General features: G+C 39.0%; 1 protein-coding gene across 3 annotated transcripts; it reads right to left on the reverse strand.

The window, feature by feature from the left end:
* Positions 1–299: 299 nt before the first annotated feature.
* Positions 300–19,533, reverse strand: asmtl (acetylserotonin O-methyltransferase-like). 3 transcript variants are annotated; one of them, XM_051710585.1, is made up of 14 exons: positions 19,447–19,533; positions 18,743–18,855; positions 18,466–18,597; positions 18,284–18,331; positions 18,137–18,201; positions 17,642–17,706; positions 17,442–17,550; positions 15,058–15,445; positions 5,119–5,296; positions 4,647–4,834; positions 2,375–2,507; positions 1,424–1,564; positions 1,128–1,250; positions 300–783 (listed from the first exon to the last, which is right to left on the reverse strand). In XM_051710585.1, exons 2-14 carry the CDS (start codon positions 18,833–18,835, stop codon positions 512–514), a joined length of 1,935 nt encoding a protein of 644 aa, XP_051566545.1. In that variant the 5' UTR covers positions 18,836–18,855; positions 19,447–19,533; the 3' UTR covers positions 300–511. The 3 variants fall into 3 exon arrangements, with proteins under 3 accessions (XP_051566545.1, XP_051566546.1, XP_051566547.1); XM_051710586.1 differs by lacking the exons at positions 18,743–18,855; positions 19,447–19,533 and having other exon boundaries at positions 17,642–17,716; positions 18,466–18,564; XM_051710587.1 differs by lacking the exons at positions 18,284–18,331; positions 18,466–18,597; positions 18,743–18,855; positions 19,447–19,533 and having other exon boundaries at positions 17,642–17,716; positions 18,137–18,202.
* Positions 19,534–20,240: the final 707 nt, after the last annotated feature.

The raw sequence follows: 20,240 nt of genomic DNA on the forward strand, positions 1-20,240 counted from the left end.
ATTAACACAATGTACAGAAACTCCTGGGAAAAGCAGGAGACAGAACGTATAGTGATGGGGATGAAGCGGTGAACACACCCTTGTATACAGTGTCTACAGGTCGAGCAGAGCCTCTCAAGATGACAGGTCTCAAAAGGTTACTCCAATTGGCCGAGAGCGCTGTCGGTTGCAGGTAGAGAATTGCAGCGTCATGCAAGCATCAGGAGCCTCAGAAACCTTTAGATGCGCCCTTTCCACTTGTCGACCTGTAGATGATTTTCTAAGCTAAAGGTGTATAAGAGAAACACTAGACTGCTGTCTTTTCATTCAAAAGCATATTTATTTCAGTGTGTGAGAACAATAATAAAATCAAATGTTTATATAATTCATGTTAATTATGTACGCATTGTTATTTTGCTTTTTTTTTTTTCAGCAACGTGCATAGTCTTTCTTTACAATTTTTTTTTTTTTTTTTTTTTTACAGTTAATGAACTAGAATAATCTGTAGTGTTTCAAATGCACAACATTCACATCACTCAAGTTCTGCTGTCTCAATGGATGCCGAAGAACAGGCTAGTAAAGTTCTTCTGTCATTTGGGTCTTCTTTCACAAAGAGCATGGCATCCAGCAGGTTGTCTGTGTGTTTTATGTGTTTGGGGGTGAAGCCATGCTTCTCCAGTAGGTCACAGTATTCTGTGGTGCTCCGTTGCTTTCCTTCAGTCATACTGAGGGCCTGGAGCAAGGCCCGGCTCGGTCTTTTCCTCTCCTCATCCAGAAGAATCTCAGACACCAGAAGCCCACAGCCTGTGTGTTAGTTACACATTCATAAAGCAGATATTTAATGTAGGCTATAGAGTAGCTGCTGTGACTGACATTAAAGTCATAAATTAAGATTGACACACATTCATCTAACGCTAACAGCCAAGAAAACAACAGTCAGGTTTTAGTACTGTGATCCTGTGATATTCACAAATCAAAAGGTCATACAATGAAAGTAAACAATGACATTCTGCCAAAAATCTTACTTCGTGTTTCACAGAAAACAGTAAGACATACAGATTTGGAGCAACATAAATTATGACAGAATTTTCATTTTTAAGTTAACCATCCCTTTAAGAGTTTGTAAATTCATATTTTAAGGCACTTACCTGGTGTGCATATTTTGGACAGTTTACTCAGCAGTATATCAAGTTTCTCATCAGACCAGTCATGGAGAATCCGTGCAAGGATATACAGGTCTGCTTTAGGTAGGTCACTTTTAAAGAAGTCTCCTTTTTACAAGTAAAAAGAGAGACATTAAGTGAGAAAAGTGAATAAATGCACAAGTTGAGGCGCAAAAGGTGCATACTATGAATTTTAACAGGACTTTTGCAGATGCATAACAGCCTATGAATAAAATAACTATCTATAACTGCTTCATACTAAACAGAAATACTTCACTGACCTGCAACAAAGGAAACTCTGTCATTGTCTTCTTTAGGCTGAAAGTGACATCTCATCTCAATGACTTGTGGCAAGTCAAATACAATTACTGACAGTCCAGGGTGGGCTTTTGTAAACTCGTATGCCATGGCACCCGTACAACCTGTGTGAGAACAGAATGCTCTTCTTAACATGCATCATGCCATATAAAAAGTTAATAAATACAGCTAACAACAAATGCAGGTGTTTTGGCATAAAAAGGTCTTAATTATTGAGAACATGCATATAGAAGCACATACTTAATAATAAGTATGTAAAATAAGATAATTCATCCCCTAAATTTGCATAACAATCTCAAAATTCTTTTTCAGATCAGTAACTTTTGAAAGCAACCTCTTTCTAGCAAAAAAATGTGTGCACTGTGTTCTAGTGAAATCTCAAATTATGCAAGACTGGAGCAGGATGGTGGTTTCCGCACATCTTATCTTGTGCCCTCGTGGTCACTCGCTCACATCTCAGTGGGAAGTCTGCAGCACCATGATTTTGATCAGTTTATGTAACAACTACCCAGTTTATTCAAGAGTGGGAAGAGAAAAAAGTTCAGCATATGTTGAATAATGTTGAATGATAGAAAAAAAGTCCATTATGAGTACCGGTAATTAGATTTGCTGTTACTAACAGTAAAAGAGAAAGCACACATTGTTCAGAGCAAGTTAGGTTTTACAAGAGCTGCTCTACCCTTAAAGGGATATTTCACACAAAAATGTTTTATTCAGCTTAACATCTTTTGTGTCATGCAGGTTTGGAACAACATGAGGGTGAGAGAATAATGACAATTTTTAATTTTCAGAACTATCCCTTTAACACTTGATTGGCAATTTTCCAGCATTACAGATTAATTTACTAGGAAATATACATATACAAATTATACAAGTAAAACAGAAGACATTTTTTAAATGAGGGGATCCCATACCTCCAATATCACAGGCTGTTTTATATGGAGAAAGATCAAATGCTGTTGCCACGTCTTTCCCAGTCACCCTTGCGATGCTGTGCATTGCATTCATGAATCGCATCTTAACTTCATCTTTACTGTAGTAGGCATCCTAGCAAAGAATGACAAAAATTTTTTTTTGATTTGCTTCTATTGGGATGTCAATATTTACTGCTGATGAATCAAAGTATAACAAATAAACTTTTCAGGACACTGTATTTTAAAGATAATTTTGTAAAAATCCAAATAACTTTACAGATCTTTATTGTAAAGGGTTTAAACAATGTTTTCCATGCTTGTTCAATGAACCATAAACAATTAATGAACATGCACCAGTGGAATGGTCGTTGAGACACTAACAGCTTACAGATGGTAGGCAATTAAGGTCACAGTTATAAAAACTTAGGACACTAAAGAGACCTTTCTACTGACTCTGAAAAACACCAAAAGAAAGAGCCCAGGGTCCCTGCTCATCTGCGTGAACGTGCCTTAGGCATGCTGCATGGAGGCATGAGGACTGCAGATGTGGCCAGGGCAATAAATTGCAATGTCCGTACTGTGAGACGCCTAAGACAGTGCTACAGGGAGACAGGAAGGACAGCTGATCATCCTCACAGTGGCAGACTATGTGTAACAACACCTGCACAGGATCGGTACATCCAAATATCACACCTGCGGGACAGGTACAGGATGGCAACAACAACTACCTGAGTTACACCAGGCCTGTACTCAATTGGCTGAGAGAGGCTGGACTGAGGGCTTGTAGGCCTGTTGTAAGGCAGGTCCTTACCAGACATCACCAGCAACAACGTCGTCTATGGGCACAAACCCACCTTCGCTGGACCAGACAAAAACTCGCGGTTTTGTCTCACCAGGGGTGATTGTCGGACTCGTTTTTATCATCGAAGGAATGAGTGTTACACCGAGGCCTGTACTCTGGAGCAGGATCAATTTGGAGGTGGAGAGTCCGTCCTGCTCTTTGGGTGGTGTGTCACAGCATCAACGGACTGAGCTTGTTGTCATTGTAGGCAATCTCCTCCCTCATGTGGTACCCTTCCTGCAGGCTCATCCTGACATGACCCTCCAGCATGACAATGCCACCAGCCATACTGCTCGTTCTGTGTGTGATCCTGCAAGACAGGAATGTCAGTGTTCTGCCATGGCCAGCAGAGAACCCGGATCTCAATCCCATTGAGCACGTCTGCGACCTGTTGGATCAGAGGGTGAGGGCTAGGGCCATTCTCCCCAGAAATGTCCGGGAACTTGCAAGTGCCTCAGTGGAAGAGTGGGGTAACACCTCACAGCAAGAACTGGCAAATCTGGTGCAATCCATGAGATGCACTGCAGTACTTAATGCAGCTTGTGGCCACACCAGAAATTAACTGTTACTTATGATTTTGCCCCCCCCCCCTTATTCAGGGACACATTATTCAATTTCTGTTAGTCACATGTCTGTGTAACTTGTTCAGTTTATGTCTTAGTTGTTGAATCTTTTTATGGTCATACAAATATTTACACGTTAAGTTTGTTGAAAATAAAAGCAGTTGAAAGTGAGAGGACGTTTCTTTTTTTTGCTGAGTCTCTGTGGGGAGGGAAATAGTAGAATTTAACTATACTAGTTCTGATTCGATTCCTTAATGATTCCATTAATGATTCTTTTAGTACTTTTATTAGAACAAAAAAAATAAATAATGAGTCTTATTAACACAGTACCGGTTCTCAGTTAGTTTCAGGACATGACAAAACTCATGTGTTTGAGAATAATTTGTGAATCTTTTTGACAGATTCCTTAAATAGAACCGGCTCAAATTAGTCATTAATTTGCAAACTGAACAACACTGGTTGCACTGTATATTTATTGTTCCATGAGACCAGTGAGGTCAGAGCAATTCTAAATGTTGGAAGTGGGATATGCTTACAATTAGTGTTTTTTGGAACTAATGAAAGGGTGAGAGCAGATATTTAGATAAACATCTACTTTCTTTTTGCCATTTTGCTGTAGATTCTGTAGCGGTGCAGGAAACACTGTCCCGAGTGTTTGGTGTTCTTTCTCATCAGTGAAAGAATGTGGACGTTCTAGAACCATTAATGAAACTGAACGTCACAAAAATTTTGTTCCATTAATTCTTAAAGAATGGAACCGATTCGGAACAAGAACTTGTTCTTCTTGATTCCCAAACCTAATTACATGACAATACATTTAAATAAATCTGTGTCCCAAGGATGTTATCACTGAAAACTGTGCATTTACCTGAAACACATCTTCATTCTTCTTCCCAAAGGCACGCTCATGTTGGCTGGTGCCCTCCCTGACCGCACTCTCTAGATGACTAAAGAGAGGCCAGACCATGTCGTTGCAGTGGAGGATATATCCATGCAGAGACTGTGGGCTGTCTGATACCAGGAACTGACTGGCCTCTTCTGTATTTCTGTACACTGCTACAGACAATGAATAAACAATGTTACATTCACAAGCCACCTCCAGACAGCACAATGAAGAAAACGTGTAACATTATAGTAGGAGGAAATGCATCGATGCATGAAAGCATCTTGCTTCAATGAACAGAGAAAGTGCTTGTGTGTTATAAATGGACAATATACTTTGAGAGGACACAGAACTTAGGGATAGTTAAGTCATTTGAATAGAAACAAGGCTAGAGACAAGATTTAAAAAACTTCTTTACAGCAAAAAAAAAAAAAAAAAAAAAAGACTGATTTCTTACCATTGCTTTTATCTTGCTGTTTGGCCTTTTCAAGTAGCCCTAAGGATACAGCAGCATCCAGAAGCCTCTCAGTGCCAATAACAGTGGCGTTGATTTGGTCAGCTACCTCTTCTAATGTCAGACCGTCAGAGATACTCAATACATCAAAGACCTTCAGTTTGGATGCAGTGAATAAAGTCTGGTAAACAAAATGTGAGAACAGTTACCAAAGCATGCCTGTGATTAATTCACATAACTGAATCTTCAATGAAGTTGGGGTTTTGTGGCTTTTAGCCCATTTTTTAAGCTTTAAAGCTATCTATATGCTAGTGTACTCTTAAAAGATGACAAAATAACCTTTGGCATATACAGTCTTTCTTTTCCATGAAAACAGAGCAAAAATATTGATGGCTTAGGGCCTATTCACACCAAGCGAAATTTTGGTGCGAATGTTCATCCTGAATCAGCTTTTGAATAGGGACAATGATTCCTATGGCGCTATTCACACAAGGTCCGACAAATCGTCTGCCAACAATCGGAATTTTTTTTTTTTTTTCTTTTTTTACGAAGAGCTTTGGACTGCAAAGAAAACTGACTAACTAATGAGATTTGAGCTTTTTGTCATGTTTCCAGAGTCACTGCTGCTGTACAATCCACACTCCTGAAAATGTTATCTAAATAGTTGCAGATAGGGCTGGGTGATATACTGTATAAATGTATTTAATTTTTTTTTTTTTATTTTCTCCCTAATTTGGAATGCCTAATCCCCAATGCGCTCTAAGTCCTCATGGTGGCGTTGTGACTCGCTCCGGGTGGTGGAGGACGAATCTCAATTGTCTCCATGTCTGAGACCGCCCATCCGCACATCTTATCACATGGATTGTTGAACGCGTTACCACTGAGACGTAGTGCGTGTGGAGGCCTACGCTGTTCTCTGCGGAATCCACGCACAACTCACCATGTGCCCCAACGAAAGCGAGAACCACATTATAGAGACCATGAGGAGGTTACCCCATGTGACTCTACCCTCCCTAGCAACCGGGCCAATTTGGTTGCTTAGGAGACCTGGCTGGAGTAACTCAGCACACCCTGGATTCGACTCCAGGGTTGGTAGTTAGCGGCAATACTCGCTGAGCTTTTTGAACTTTTTGTTTATTTATTTAAAAACAAATTTTTTTAACAGATTTTCATTTAATGTCTTTAAAATATTGAATCTACTTGACTACAATGGATTTTTGGATGAAATGTTGGTTCCTCTGATAAAAACAAAAAACACTTTTGAGCCATTTCAGGGCAAATACATAATTATCAAGATATATATCAAAAACTGTCAATAGGCTGAAAAATATAGAGATCCATTTTTACGACATTTCGCCCAGCCTTAGTTGCAGTTCATGAACCCTTTGTTCTACAAACATAAACCCAGTATGTTTTTGAAAGTCCGCTTATAATATGCGCATATATTCTAAATGTGAATAAACAAAGACACCAGTGTGTATTCAGAGTCTTGTTGTAGAAACTGTAAACACATTCTTTCTTTTTGGTATGTAATATGCTGATACATCATATTTTATAATATGACTGGTGTTTTGTACATTAAAGGTGCACTCAGTAATTTTTTTCCTCATTTATAAAGTTTTATTTCTAAAGATATGAATAGTAATTTTGAAACGTATGTAGAAAATCATGACCACTCATGTGATATGAAGAGTTCAGTCATATCAGTAACCTTATAAAAGCTCTTTTATTCTACACGGAGCAGGTGCATCTCATGGGGGCAGCCATGTTAGAATCACATGACCAGCTGAATACTACTCGTTTAGTTTCAGTAACTGCACTGTTATTGGAAACTTTCATTCATGGATTAAACTGATCCTGATTTACTGTGCATGGAGAATTTCTACAATGGCATTGGTAACTGAAAACTACTGTGTTTGAATGAGGCAGCATCCTAGCCACTAGGTGTCAGTGTAAGCCAATGTATGTCACTTCGATATACTTAAAATTACTGAGTGCACCTTCTATATATATATATATATACATACAGTCGTGCTGAAAAGTTTGCTTACCTTGGCAGAAATTGTGAAATTTTGGCATTGATTTTGAAAATCAAAAAACATCTTTTATTTAAGGATAGTGATCGTATGAAGCCATTTATTATCACATAGTTGTTTGGCTCTTTTTAAAATCATAATATTAACAGAAATCACCCAAATGGCCCTGATCAAAAGTTGACATACCCTTGAATGTTTGGCCTTGTTGCAGACACAAGGTGACACACACAGGTTTAAATGGCAATTAAAGGTTAATTTCCCACACCTGTGGCTTTTTAAATTGCAATTAGTGTCTGTGTATAAATAGTCAATGAGTTTGTTAGCTCTCACGTGGATGCACTGAGCAGGCTAGATACTGAGCCATGGGGAGCAGAAAAGAACTGTCAAAAGACCTGCGTAACAAGGTAATGGAAATTTATAAAGATGGAAAAGGATATAAAAAGATATCCAAAGCCTTGAAAATGCCAGTCAGTACTGTTCAATCACTTATTAAGAAGTGGAAAATTTGGGGATCTCTTGATACCAAGCCAAGGTCAGCTGCTCTGGAAAAAGACTGTGTGGTTGTTTCAAGGAGCACAATACGACGATACTTGAACAAAAATGAGCTGCATGATCGAGCTGCCAGAAAGAAGCCAATGCCACAAAAAAGCCCAGTTACAATATGCCCAACAACACCTTGACATGCCTCACAGCTTCTGGCACACTGTAATTTGGAGTGACAAGACCAAAATAGAGCTTTATGGTCACAACCATAAGCGCTATGTTTGGAGAGGGGTCAGCAAGTATTGTGCTCCTTAAAACAACCACACCGTCTTTTTCCAGAGCAGCCTGTATTTCTCCTGAGGTTACCTGTGGGTTTTTCTTTGTATCCCGAACAATTCTTCTGGCAGTTGTGGCTGAAATCTTTCTTGGTCTACCTGAACTTGGCTTGGTATCAAGAGATCCCCCGAATTTTCCCCTTCTTAATAAGTGATTGAACAGTACTGACTGGCATTTTCAAGGCTTTGGATATCTTTTTCTATCCTTTTCCATCTTTATAAAGTCCATTACCTTGAGAGTATGGTGACGCCATGCGAAGGGAAGATGCATAAGAAACAGCTCTGCGCACTTTACTAATTTATTTCAATCATTTTCATGATATAATCCGGTGAAATTCGATACACCCAGTTACACATTTACTGTTTGAGGTAAACATGGCAAAGAAGTCAAAATCCTCGGGCTCTGGAGACATTAAAAGACACTTATGGGTTCAAGATGAAAGCCCAGACAGGCCTGTGGACCAGGGACTCGTTTTGGATGGTGCGGCGGGAGAAGGAATCCAGCGTCAACTGTCCAACATGTCGGTGATGTTGACGAAGGTACTTGCGGACTTGGAGGATCTCGCTGTAATACGTCGATCGATTACGGCGATGGAAAAAAAATTATCTGAGCTAGTCACAAGAGTGACTGATGTTGAAAAACGAATCAATTTTTCAAATCAATCAGAGAGGGAATTAGCCGCTAATCCGCCCGCGACCAAAGCTGATTTGGAACATGTTCTTGAAAAACTTGAAGATCTTGAGAATAGAAGCCGCAGGAATAACATTTGAATTGTTGGAATTCCTGAGCATGAGGAGGGCAGAGATATGGTGAAATTCCTAGAGGAGCTTTTCCCGAGTCTGTTCGACATAACAGGCCACAAGCTGGAAATCAAGCGAGCTCACAGAGTCCCAGCTCGCAGATCTGCTGAGGGAGGAATGCTGCCGATCGATTCTGGCCACATTTTTGAAGTCATCCGATAAAGATCTCATGTTGCGCCAGGCAAGGAGCAAAAGAAAGCTTTCTTGGAAGAATTGCAATATTTTCTTGTTCCCGGACTTTGAGAACTCGACAAGAGAGAAACGCGATCGGTTTAGGGAATGCAAGAAACTCTTACATCAGCGTAAGATCACTTTTGCTCTGATGTTTCCAGCCAGACTGAGAATAAACACCAAGGACGGCAGCAAAGTATTTACATGTCCCAATCAGGCAATGTCTTTTATTGAAACAATGGGTGCGTAACCATTGGGCGTTTTTCTTGTGAGTGGATTGACTCACTGTACATACTCTGGCTTTCGGAGGAAGCTGGGCACCATTTTTGCTTCCTTTTGCATTGGCTCCACCGAGTGGTTGGAGTTTTTGTTTTGTTGATTAACACTTTTCCTTAAAGAAACTTTTGCATTGTTGGAAGATCACATTTACAATGAACGGATGACCGCAAAATATCTACATGCCCACACAAAGGAGGTCTTTTATAAAGTTGCCGGACTGTGTAAATCATGGGATATACTTTTATACGGCCTCCGAGTGAACTGACTCTTGACCATCCGAGGAACCGGGATGCGTGTTTTGTTTCCTTTTGTGCTGGTTCCACCTAGCGGTTGGAGCTTGTTTTGTTAAATAACATTACTTCAGGACAGTTATGGATGAATCTGTCAGTTCCTTGTACTTATGCCTCCTGTTGGCTGGAGTATGATTTGTGAAGTATTTTCGTGGGACATTGGAATGATTATGTCATCTGCTGCACTCATCAGCTGGCTCACTGAAGATGCGTTTGTCTGACAGAGGAAACTGAACGGCTTTATATAGGCTGGAACTTGTTTTGTGAAGGAACACACCTTTGAGAGAGTTCTGTGAATGAGTCTACACGTTCTTTGTGTTTATTCTGCCTGTTGGCTGGGGTTTGTTTTACAAAATATTTGATGTTATGTAATTTTGCCTTACAAATTTGTGAGGCAAAAGTGAGCAATCCGATGGCAAAGTTTTCACGGGGGCTCTCGTAGGCATACATGGGCTCTGAGTTTAACAGGATTGACGCCGGTTGGAGCTGTCGTGCTCGGGGTTAATGCGCATGTTTTTTTTTTTTTCTGTTTGTTTTGTTCGGGGGGAAGTTCGGGGTTTTATTGATGCATTAAAGTTGAAATGTGGTCTTCATAATTTTGTTTTTGGCACACAATTTATTTTTTCTACTATATCAAAATGTCAGATGTTAATATGAGTGTACTATCTCTCTCCACATGGAATGTGAATGGGTTGGGGCACCCCATAAAAAGAAGGTAGGTTATTTCTTTTCTTAAACGTAAGAAATATGATATAGTGTTTCTTCAAGAAACGCATCTTTCCCCGCAGGAAGCTGAAAAATTTGGGAAGATATGGGGTGGACATGTTTTCTTTAGTGTTGGCACAAGTAAGAGCAGAGGGGTCATTATACTGGTAAATAAACATTTACAATTCAAATGTCTCAAACAGTTTAATGATAAATTAGGAAGAGTCATTATTGTTTTAGCAGAAATTCAGGGGCAAAGTCTGATCTTGGCTAATATTTACGCACCTAACGCTGATGATCAGGGCTTTTTTATATATTTTGAAGGGATGCTGCAAGCCGTTGGCACCCCTCATGATATAATTTTGGGAGGAGATTTTACTCTTTTGATGGACTCAGTCCTTGATCATAGTGAAGCAAAAGTGTGCAAGCCCCCTAGAGCAACACTGATGCTTCACAGGATGTGTAAAAATCTTGGTCTTACAGATATTTGGAGACTTCTGAACCCATCTGGTAGAGACTATACATTATTTTCATCAGTCCATAAGATTTATTCTAGAATAGATTTTTTTTTTTTATATATATCCAAATCCCTCATTTCATCTGTTGTTGGAAACATTTTAGTCTCGGATCACGCCCTGGTGAGTTTAGAGGTGTTGCCACATATAGAGAAAAATAAATCATATAGTTGGCGCCTTATTGCAAATGCCTTTTGCAAAATCCTGATTTCCAACAAATGTTAAAGACTGAAATCAGTGTTTATATGGAGACCAACTGGTCCTCGGTATCCTCTGTGGGCGTGGCTTGGGAGGCACTTAAGGTGGTTCTTAGGGGTCGGATCATACAGTATGCCTCATTCACCAAAAAATCCAAAGCACGAGAACTCGTGGAGTTGGAAGGAAATATTACGAATGCAGAGGCAGAGCTGAAGCGCCGTATGTCATCTGATGGCCTCAGAGAATTGACCCGTTTGAAATATAGATATAATACTATTTTGTCGCAGAAAGTGGAGTTTTGGTTATTCAGGGCAAGACAGTCATACTTTGAGTCAGGGACAAAACAGGGAAGCTTTTGGCTAGATATATAAAGCAGAGAGAGTCTTTTTCTACCATTCCCTCAGTGAAATCTGCTGGTGCCTTTAAAGAATTCTATCTTGATCTTTATAGTTCCACGTCTTTGTCTACTGATGAAGATATTAGAAACTTTGTGGAACCACTAGATCTTCCTAAACTCAAGACTGAGCAAACAAACACTCCTGATTCTGAGATAACCTTGGAGGAGCTTGACGAGGTAATAAAGTCCCTACCTACTGGCAAGGCTCCAGGGCCAGATGGTTTTGCCACAGAATTTTTTAGATCTTATGCTACAGAAATGGCTCCACCTTTGTTAGAAGTTTATACTGAATCATTAAAGAATGGAAAGCTTCCACCAACTATGACACAAGCCCGGATCAGTCTGATTCTTAAAAAGGACAAAGATCCAAGTGAGTGTAAAAGTTACTGTCCAATCTCCCTGATCCAACTAGATGTAAAAATGTTGTCAAAAATGTTGGCTAACCGATTAAGTAAGGTTATGACATATCTTATACATCTAGATCAGGTAGGGTTTATTTGGGGCCACAGCTCTTCTGATAACATCAGGCGTCTCATCAATATCATGTGTTCAGTAGCGAATGATCAGTCTCCGGTCGCTGCCATCTCACTTGACGCCGAAAAGGCATTTGATATGGTAGAATGGGATTTTTTTTTTTTAAGATTTTGGAAATGTATGGGTTCGGGAGTACATTTATTGGTTGGATTAAGTTACTTTATAAACACCCTGTAGCAGCGGTACAAACAAATGGATTAATTTCAGATTATTGTACTCCGGATAGGGGCACCCAGCAGGGTTGCCCTCTTTCCCCATTATTGTTCTGTCTTGCCCTGGAACCATTAGCAGCGGCAATAAGAAAGGAGGATGATTTTCCAGGGGTGATTGCGGGAGGTGTGGCGCATAAGCTTCTGCTTTACGCAGATTATATTTTATTATTTGTCTCTGAACCTACTAGGTCTATGCCTTGCCTCCACAGAATTATTAATTCCTTTTCCAAGTTCTCAGGATATAAAGTCAATTGATCTAAATCCGAAGCTTTGGCTTTGACAGCGTACTGTCCAGTAACAGCCTTCCAGCTGGGTGCCTTCCAGTGGCCCAAACAGGGCATTAAGTATTTGGGAATTTTATTCCCAGCAAATTTGTCTGATTTAGTCAGAGTTAATTTTGATCCCTTAATAAAAAGTTTTTCGAATGATGTGGACAGGTGGGCTTCATTACGCTTATCGATGATTGGGAAGGTTAATGTAATTAAAATGAATTGTATTCCAAAATTCAACTACCTGTTACAATCTCTCCCTATAGATGTCCCCCTCTCTTATTTCAAGCAATTTGATAGCATAGCGAAGTCCTTCATTTGGAATGGTAAGCGTGCCAGGTTAAATTTCAATAAGTTACATAGGCCGATTGACAAAGGTGGGTTAGGCCTACCCAAGATTTTGTTTTATTATGCATTCGGTCTCAGACATTTGGCTCATTGGTCGCTTCCACCTGAGAGAGCCCCTCCCTGGTTTCTTATTGAACAAGAAGTTCTTGCCCCTATACTTTGGAAATGGTGATTAGTGCTTATGGGTAAGGTCATGAAGCTTCTGTGTATTACTCCCTGTTAATTCAGAGCCTGGGGATGGAGCTTCATCTTCTCTCAAGAGATTATGGAAGAAAGATTTAAACTTGGTATTGGAGGAGGGAGAGTGGGCTAGAATCCTAAAAAGGATCAGGTCTGCATCTAGAGATTCAAGGATCCGTCTGATGCAATTTAAGATTTTGCATCGGTTCTACTGGACCCCCTCTAGATTGTATAGGCTTGGCCTTAAAGACTCACCCAACTGCTGCCGATGCCAGTCAGAAGACGGGGACACAACCCATGTTTTTTGGGGTTGTATTAAGATTCAGGAATTTTGGTTGAGGATCCAGCGTTTTGTGTGACATACTGGACACTCAGTTTTCATTTTGCCCCAGACTTTGTATTTTGGGTGATGGAGGGGTCCTGAATATAGGAGATAAGTATATGAAAAGCTGGATCCTAACCAGCGTGATGATTGGCAGACAGCTAATCCTTAGGGGTTGGAAGTCAACTGATGCACCCTCATTTCGTGAGTGGTGCACCGAGTTGGGTAAAGTGCCAGCTTTCGAGGAGATGACTTCCAGACGGCTGGGGAACCTGTCGAGTTATGGCAGAAAATGGGGCAGAAAATGGGGCAGTTATTGGTCTCATTTGGAGAGGTCCTAGTGTGGGGCAGTGGAGGGAGACAATTTTTATTTTATATTTTTTTTAATTAAATTTCATTTTTTTTCCCTATATGTTGAACTTTGTCTTTTTTATGTACTTATGTATTTCTATTTGTGTGTCTGTTTTTATGTGGGTATTTAGTTATTTTATATTTGTGCGGGGAGGGGGGGGGATATAATTTTGTGGTTAAATTTATTTTTGGCTGTCTTGGAATCAATGAAAAAAAAAGTTCCATTACCTTGTTACACAGGTCTTTTGACAGTTCTTTTCTGCTCCCCATGACTCAGTGCATCCACGTGAGAGCTAACAAACTCACTGACTATTTATACACATACACTAATTGCAATTTAAAAAGCCACATGTGTGGGAAATTAACCTTTAATTGCCATTTAAACCTGTGTGTGTCACCTTGTGTGTCTGTAACAAGGCCAAACATTCAAGGGTATGTAAACTTTTGATCAGGGCCATTTGGGTGATTTCTGTTATCATTATGATTTAAAAAGGAGTCAAACAACTATGTGATAATAAATGGCTTCATATGATCACTATCCTTAAATAAAAGACATGATCAGTCATATTTTCAAAATCAATGCCAAAATTTCACAATTTCTGCCAAGGTATGCAAACTTTTCAGCACAACTGTATATATCACTTTGCCTGCTGTAACTGCCATTTTTAATGCCAGGATTGATGCCATATTCATTTAGGCAAAGTTTGTAGTACAATATCACATAAAAAGACTCTTTACATGGAATACTTACTACAAGTGTAAACAAATTGCCAAACCTAACAGCTATTTTTATTGCAAGGATAATATAACACAAAGTATTACAGTAAGAGTGCTATTTTGCTTACCACGCACAAGAGTCTATGTATTATGTAATTACATTTTTTATGTTATCCATTCCATACTATACCTGTTTTCACTTAATACATTGTTATTCCATGTGTACTGTATCTTGTGTAATTTTATCCCAGCATTAAAAAAAGAGAAGCTGAGTTCGGGAGTTCATTTGGAATATATTCGTAGCGAAATACATGTGAAAATATAAAGACACAGGACATATATTTATGCCACAGCGTTCTTTACTCTCACTTGTACAAAAAACAAAAAAACAAAACACAGATTCTATATTACTCAAAATGCATAAAAAAGGAGAGAACAGCACCGCCTACTCTACAAGGTTGAAATTGTTTTTAATTGTATTCATTTTGGTCTGTGGGAATTGACCCTTCGTTGGCAGTTTGTCTCACAAATTTATTGTGGATTTGGCGTGAACGGGCCTTTATCCTGCACTACACAGATCTTTGTCCAATCCAATGCCCCCTAATACCAACTGCAACTGAGTAGCAAATGATGGTTCATTGCTGTGATGTAACTAAAACCTATTAGCTATTAAAAAAGGTATTATATGCCCCACCCAAGCTTCCAGTTTCAATAGGAAATACGCCAAAACATTAGAGAAAACTGCGCTTGTCAAAAGATTTCATGGGGTCATTAAAATCTTGTTGTTGTTTACTACTACCTTTGAGGCTTTGAACCCATCCAGTAAGTCCACGATACTGTGGGGGACATCCTGTCTGCCACACTTAGCACAATTTGGCCTCATCACATTCTGTTCTTGCACAGAAGTCCGAATGGCGTCTTTACCGTTACTGATTTCCTGCAGAGCAACCTCTCCATTTCTGGAAATCTTAGACAGGCTGTTGACCAGAGTCCATGACTCATCAGATGCTCTTGAATCTTCCCGTTTTATCTTTTGGGCAAGACTCTCAGGTGGACTATTGAAAATCAATCCCATCTGCTTGCAGAAGTGGTTAAGAGGGAAGCCCACCACGTTAAGAAAATCTCCTTGCACGTACTCCACCAACATGCCACCCAAAGCCTGGATGCCATAACCACCAGCCTTGTCCCTGTCAAGCATAAGCAATCTGTCAGTGTTGTTACATTAAAGGAATAGTTCACCCAAAAATTTAAATTCTCTGATTATTTACTCACCCTCACAATATCCCAGGTGTGTATAATTTCTTTCTTCACCCCAACACATATTTGATGAAAAATAGAAAAATATCAGCTCAGTAGGTCCTTAAAATGCAAGTGAATGGATATTTCTCTTTTAAAGCTCCAAAAATCACAGACAGTCAGCATAAACTTCATCCATACCACACCAGTTGTTAAATTACTGTCTTCTAAAGCGACATGATTGCTTTTGGTGCGAAAAAGATAAATATTTAAGTACTTCTTTTAACTCTAAATCATGCTTCCGGTCAGCAGCGGTACGCACGGGTGACGTAATTTCATTGGCATTTGAAACGCGAGAACTGAGGCACGTGAGTCACAGCTGGAAGAGCAGCGCTGTTTACAAGTGAGGAGGAGGAACACTGTACAGTAGCTTGGTTGGTTTTGGTTTAGATCTGTATTTATCTGTTTCTTTACTCACAATGGTGCGTTACAGTGCTTATCCTGGGCGTCTCACCCGAGAGGAGAACGTGAGATTACCTCTGTATCATGGCAACACAAATACGTCACACGAGAGACCACGTGATCTCCACCCTCTCGTGAAGCTTACCGGAAGCAATGATTTACAGTTAAAAAGTACTTAAATATTGATCTTTTTTCACACCGAAAGTGATCGTATTGCTTTACCGCTGGAGTCGTATTGATGACGTTTATGCTGACTGTCTGTGATTTTGGAGCTTCAAAAATCAGATCACCATCCACTTGCATTTTAAGAACCTACTGAGCTGAGATATAATAATAATAATAATAATAATAATAATAAACTTTTTTTTTTTATATAGCACATTTAAAGAGGCCTCTCAAGGCGCTTTACAGAGAAAGGAAAAAAATACAGAGCTTAAAACAAATAGAATAAACATGCATCTCGAAACAGCTAATGATAAAACACAGTAAATAAAATGATAATAATAAATTAATCGAAAATAATATGATCAAATAAAAGCCTCCCGGAACAAATACGTTTTAAGATATGATTTAAATTCACTGAACTTCTCTCAATTCTGAGGGTAGAGAGTTCCATAGTTTCAGAGCATAAGAAGAGAAGTCCCTGTCACCTATAGAGTGTAAACGAGTCTGAGGAACAGTTAAAAGACCAGATTTAGGGGAGCGGAGATCGCACTTTGGGGTGTACAGCGTTAAAAGCTTAGACAAATATTGGGGAACCAAACCATGCAATGCCTTGTAGGTAAGCATAAGAATTTTAAAATCAACACTAAACCTGACAGGGAGCCAGTGCAAGGATTCTAAGATAGGAGTGATGTGATCACTTGCCCTGGCCCTAGTCAGGATTCTGGCAGCCGAGTTTTGCATATATTGCATTTTATTTAATGTAGATTTTGAGACCCCAGCAAGGAGAGCATTGCAATAATCAATGTGAGAGAAGACAAAATTACTGATCAGCTTTTCAGCCACAGGGAATGATAACATAGGGCGCAGCCTTGCAATGTTTCTGAGATGATAAAAGAATGTTTTAACAGTATTTTTAGATTGAGATATTAGAATAATTTTCATCAAATGTGTTCTGGTGTAGAAAGAAAATCATACACACCTAAGATATCATGAGGGTGAGTAAATAATTAGATCTTTTTCATTTTTGGGTGAACATCCCTTTAGATTCTGCAGGACAGGAGTCATGAAAGTGTAATTTTCCCACCATAAATGTTAAATAAGGGGTCATTATTTAATCAATATGTGTAGTTTGCTGAATTTTCAAATGTCATTTTCACCATGTCGAAGCAAAAACAAATATGAACAACTTCACCAAAGTCCAAATTCCAAAGGGTCAACAAGTTCAAATTCAGTTAACTGTTTACCACGGTCAGAAAATATGATTACAAAGCTGCAAAAGATGTTTAAAATCTTTATGCAAGTTGAAAAGCATAAACTCACATGGGCTCTCCACTGTTGATATATTCCCAGAGCATTTCCTCAGATAACTCTGCAAACTTAACTTTAGTCTCTTCATAAAAATCTACCACTTTGTAGTCTGTGTCTGAACCTGGAAAGAACAACAAAATAATTATTACAGTAATCAAAAACTTTATCACAAAAAAAAAAAAAAAAAGCATAAATTAAATATTCAAACATACCACTCTTGTTATTGCAGAGCACAATAGCCACACCTGTGAAGACGCTATGTTCCTTACCACTCAACCTGAAACACACTGATATCAATACATTTTGGATCCTTCATCAATATAATGGATGTAATACAGTGGGGTCTAAATTCACAAGGGTAAATGATTTTATTTTGCAATTCTATAATATAATTTAAAGAACAGCTTGATAAATTGTACTATCAGCTTCATTTAAGATGCAAAACTGATTTATTTATTATTATTATTTTCCAGATTTTCTAAGTATTTGGTGTGTGCCCCTTTTGCTTAAATGACAGCATGCACTCTAGCTGGCATTGACTCCATCATCACAATTCTTTGTTAAAATATTTTAAAATCCTAAAAGTTTCTATCTATTTCAAGGTTCATATTTGATTTTGAATCCCAGATTGCCCATGTGGCATTTTGGATCCCACTGCATATGCGCCACAAAATCTCACTCAAGATACGACAGAACCGAAAATGCACCTGGACAGCATACGGTAAGCATCTTGTTTATCCGTAGGCTTTTCCAAGATCAAACCATCAACTGTCTGAAGAAAAAAAAAGACAAATTAAGCAAGGTAGACTTCAGGATGGAACGCCACACGCAAAACGTACTGAACGAGCACTTACCACAACAGTGTCTGATCCAATAACAATATCTGGAGTTTTCAGGTGTTTCTGAATGATACAGATTAAAAGGTACACTGTATATTAATAGCTAAACAAACTGACAGCACCATTGACAACTGCAACAACAGAAACTGAAAGCCAGAAAACCACTGCCTTTTCAGATCCAGAAATTTGCGACTCACAAAAGGCATTCGCTGAGCCACCTCCAAAGCTTTCTGTTTGGCCGTCTCCACTGCATATTCATAAGGGGTTTTAAATAAGGATTTGTCCAAGGTTTCTTTAAACCATGAGGGCACAACCTCAAATCGTAAACCCTGTCTCATCAGTGCAGGAAAAGACAAGAGCAAGCAGTGAACATTTCAATCACAAGTTCATTATCTCTTTAAAGACAAAAAAAATAAAAAAATAAATAATAATAATAATAATAATAATAATAATATGTAAAAGAGAAGGACTCACAGCATTCGTCAAAATCTCCAGGCGTCTTGGGGATGCACTTGCCAGGACAACAAGCTTACCTCTCAGTTTGGATATAACTGGATTTAACACCATGTCCCTTTCGGAGGTCTATCCTGAGAATCAAGATAATTCTGAACTGAATTGAAATATTCTTTATTGTCCATGAAGGTAAATTTGTCTTGGACCCTACTGTTACGTGTAATGATGCTGTACACATAGCCTACACAAACATTATTACTCTTTTTTAAAACATAAAATAAGAGCAGTAAATACATGAAACATTTTAATATCATAAAGCCCCCAGCAAATCTAATTCCTGGTCAGGCAACAGAGTGACATGACTATATGACTTATATATGAGTAACTTCACAATTGCAATTGCTGCTGAAACAGCAAAAGCCATGATCTAATTCTAAGAGATAGCAACCTTGATAAGAGTTCAAGTCGAGCTTGACTGCAGATTATCATTGCGCTATCGTTGTTTTTCTGAATTTTCACAGAGAAGTTTAACCTATTCCTTTTTTTAAGAATAGGGTATAGCAACTTCTGTGGCTGCATTGGGAGCGCTTTAGTTAGATCAGCATGCATGCAGGAACCCTGAATTTAAAGATAGCAGCAATACAGTCAGGAGTAGCAAATTAAGCCTCTCTACAACAACACTTCGCAAACAAATGTTAATTACGCTGTTTTTTATAAACATTTACCTGGAAAGTCAGCTTGGTTGACGGCCCCCTTCACACTTCCGACATGTAGTCACCGAACTGAGGTCCTGAAGGGGTGGGGTCTGTTCCCACACAAGCGCAGTAAGACTACAGGAACTTCACGACTCTATTAACGTTCACACCGAACGTGTTTTTGTCTGACTCGTGCAGGAGCACCGCGGTGTTCAGATGCCGTGTGCGGTTAAAAAGAACGTGAACTTAGAAAAACGCGTCTTAAAGGAATAGTTCACAAATAGTTTCCCAAAATGAAAATTCTCTCATCATTTACTCACCCTCATGCCATCCTAGATGTGTATTACTTTCTTTCTCCTGCAGAACACAAAAGGAGATTTTTAGAAGAATATTTCAGCTCTGTTGGTCCTCACAATGCAAGTGAATGGGTTCCAAAATTTTGAATCCCCAAAAGCACATAAAGATGGCATAATAAATAAAAGTGGTTAAATCCATAGCAGCTTTTCTACCATAGGGCCGAACTGTTCTCGTTGCAAAACCATACGTTCCGTGCTGAAAAATATCTTTGTTTGTGTTCAGCAGAAGACAGAAAATCATACACATCTGGGATGGTGAGAAGGTGAGTAAATGATGAGAGAATTTTCATTTTTGTGAGAACTATCTCTTAAAGACACTTGCGTATTGTTCTATTCGTTGCATTGCGTCTACCGGTTTTTAGCGCAAGAATGGTTTGGCATGAACAGCCCCTAAGAGGGTTTAAAGGAATGTTTTCGGGTTCACAAATGCTATCAATCGATTGACAAAATCTATCAATCGATAGTATT

This window comes from Myxocyprinus asiaticus, chromosome 11 (genome assembly GCF_019703515.2).
Source record: "Myxocyprinus asiaticus isolate MX2 ecotype Aquarium Trade chromosome 11, UBuf_Myxa_2, whole genome shotgun sequence".
Taxonomy (NCBI): domain Eukaryota; kingdom Metazoa; phylum Chordata; class Actinopteri; order Cypriniformes; family Catostomidae; genus Myxocyprinus; species Myxocyprinus asiaticus.

Excerpts from the sequence above, each read along its gene's own strand:
- asmtl (XM_051710585.1), bottom strand. The coding sequence starts at position 18,835 with ATGGTGTTAAATCCAGTTATATCCAAACTGAGAGGTAAGCTTGTTGTC. Across the intron at positions 18,598-18,742 it reads TGGAGATTTTGACGAATGCT|GGTTTACGATTTGAGGTTGT; the intron begins GTGAGTCCTTCT and ends CTGATGAGACAG. Across the intron at positions 2,508-4,646 it reads AGAATGAAGATGTGTTTCAG|GATGCCTACTACAGTAAAGA; the intron begins GTAAATGCACAG and ends ATTCTTTGCTAG.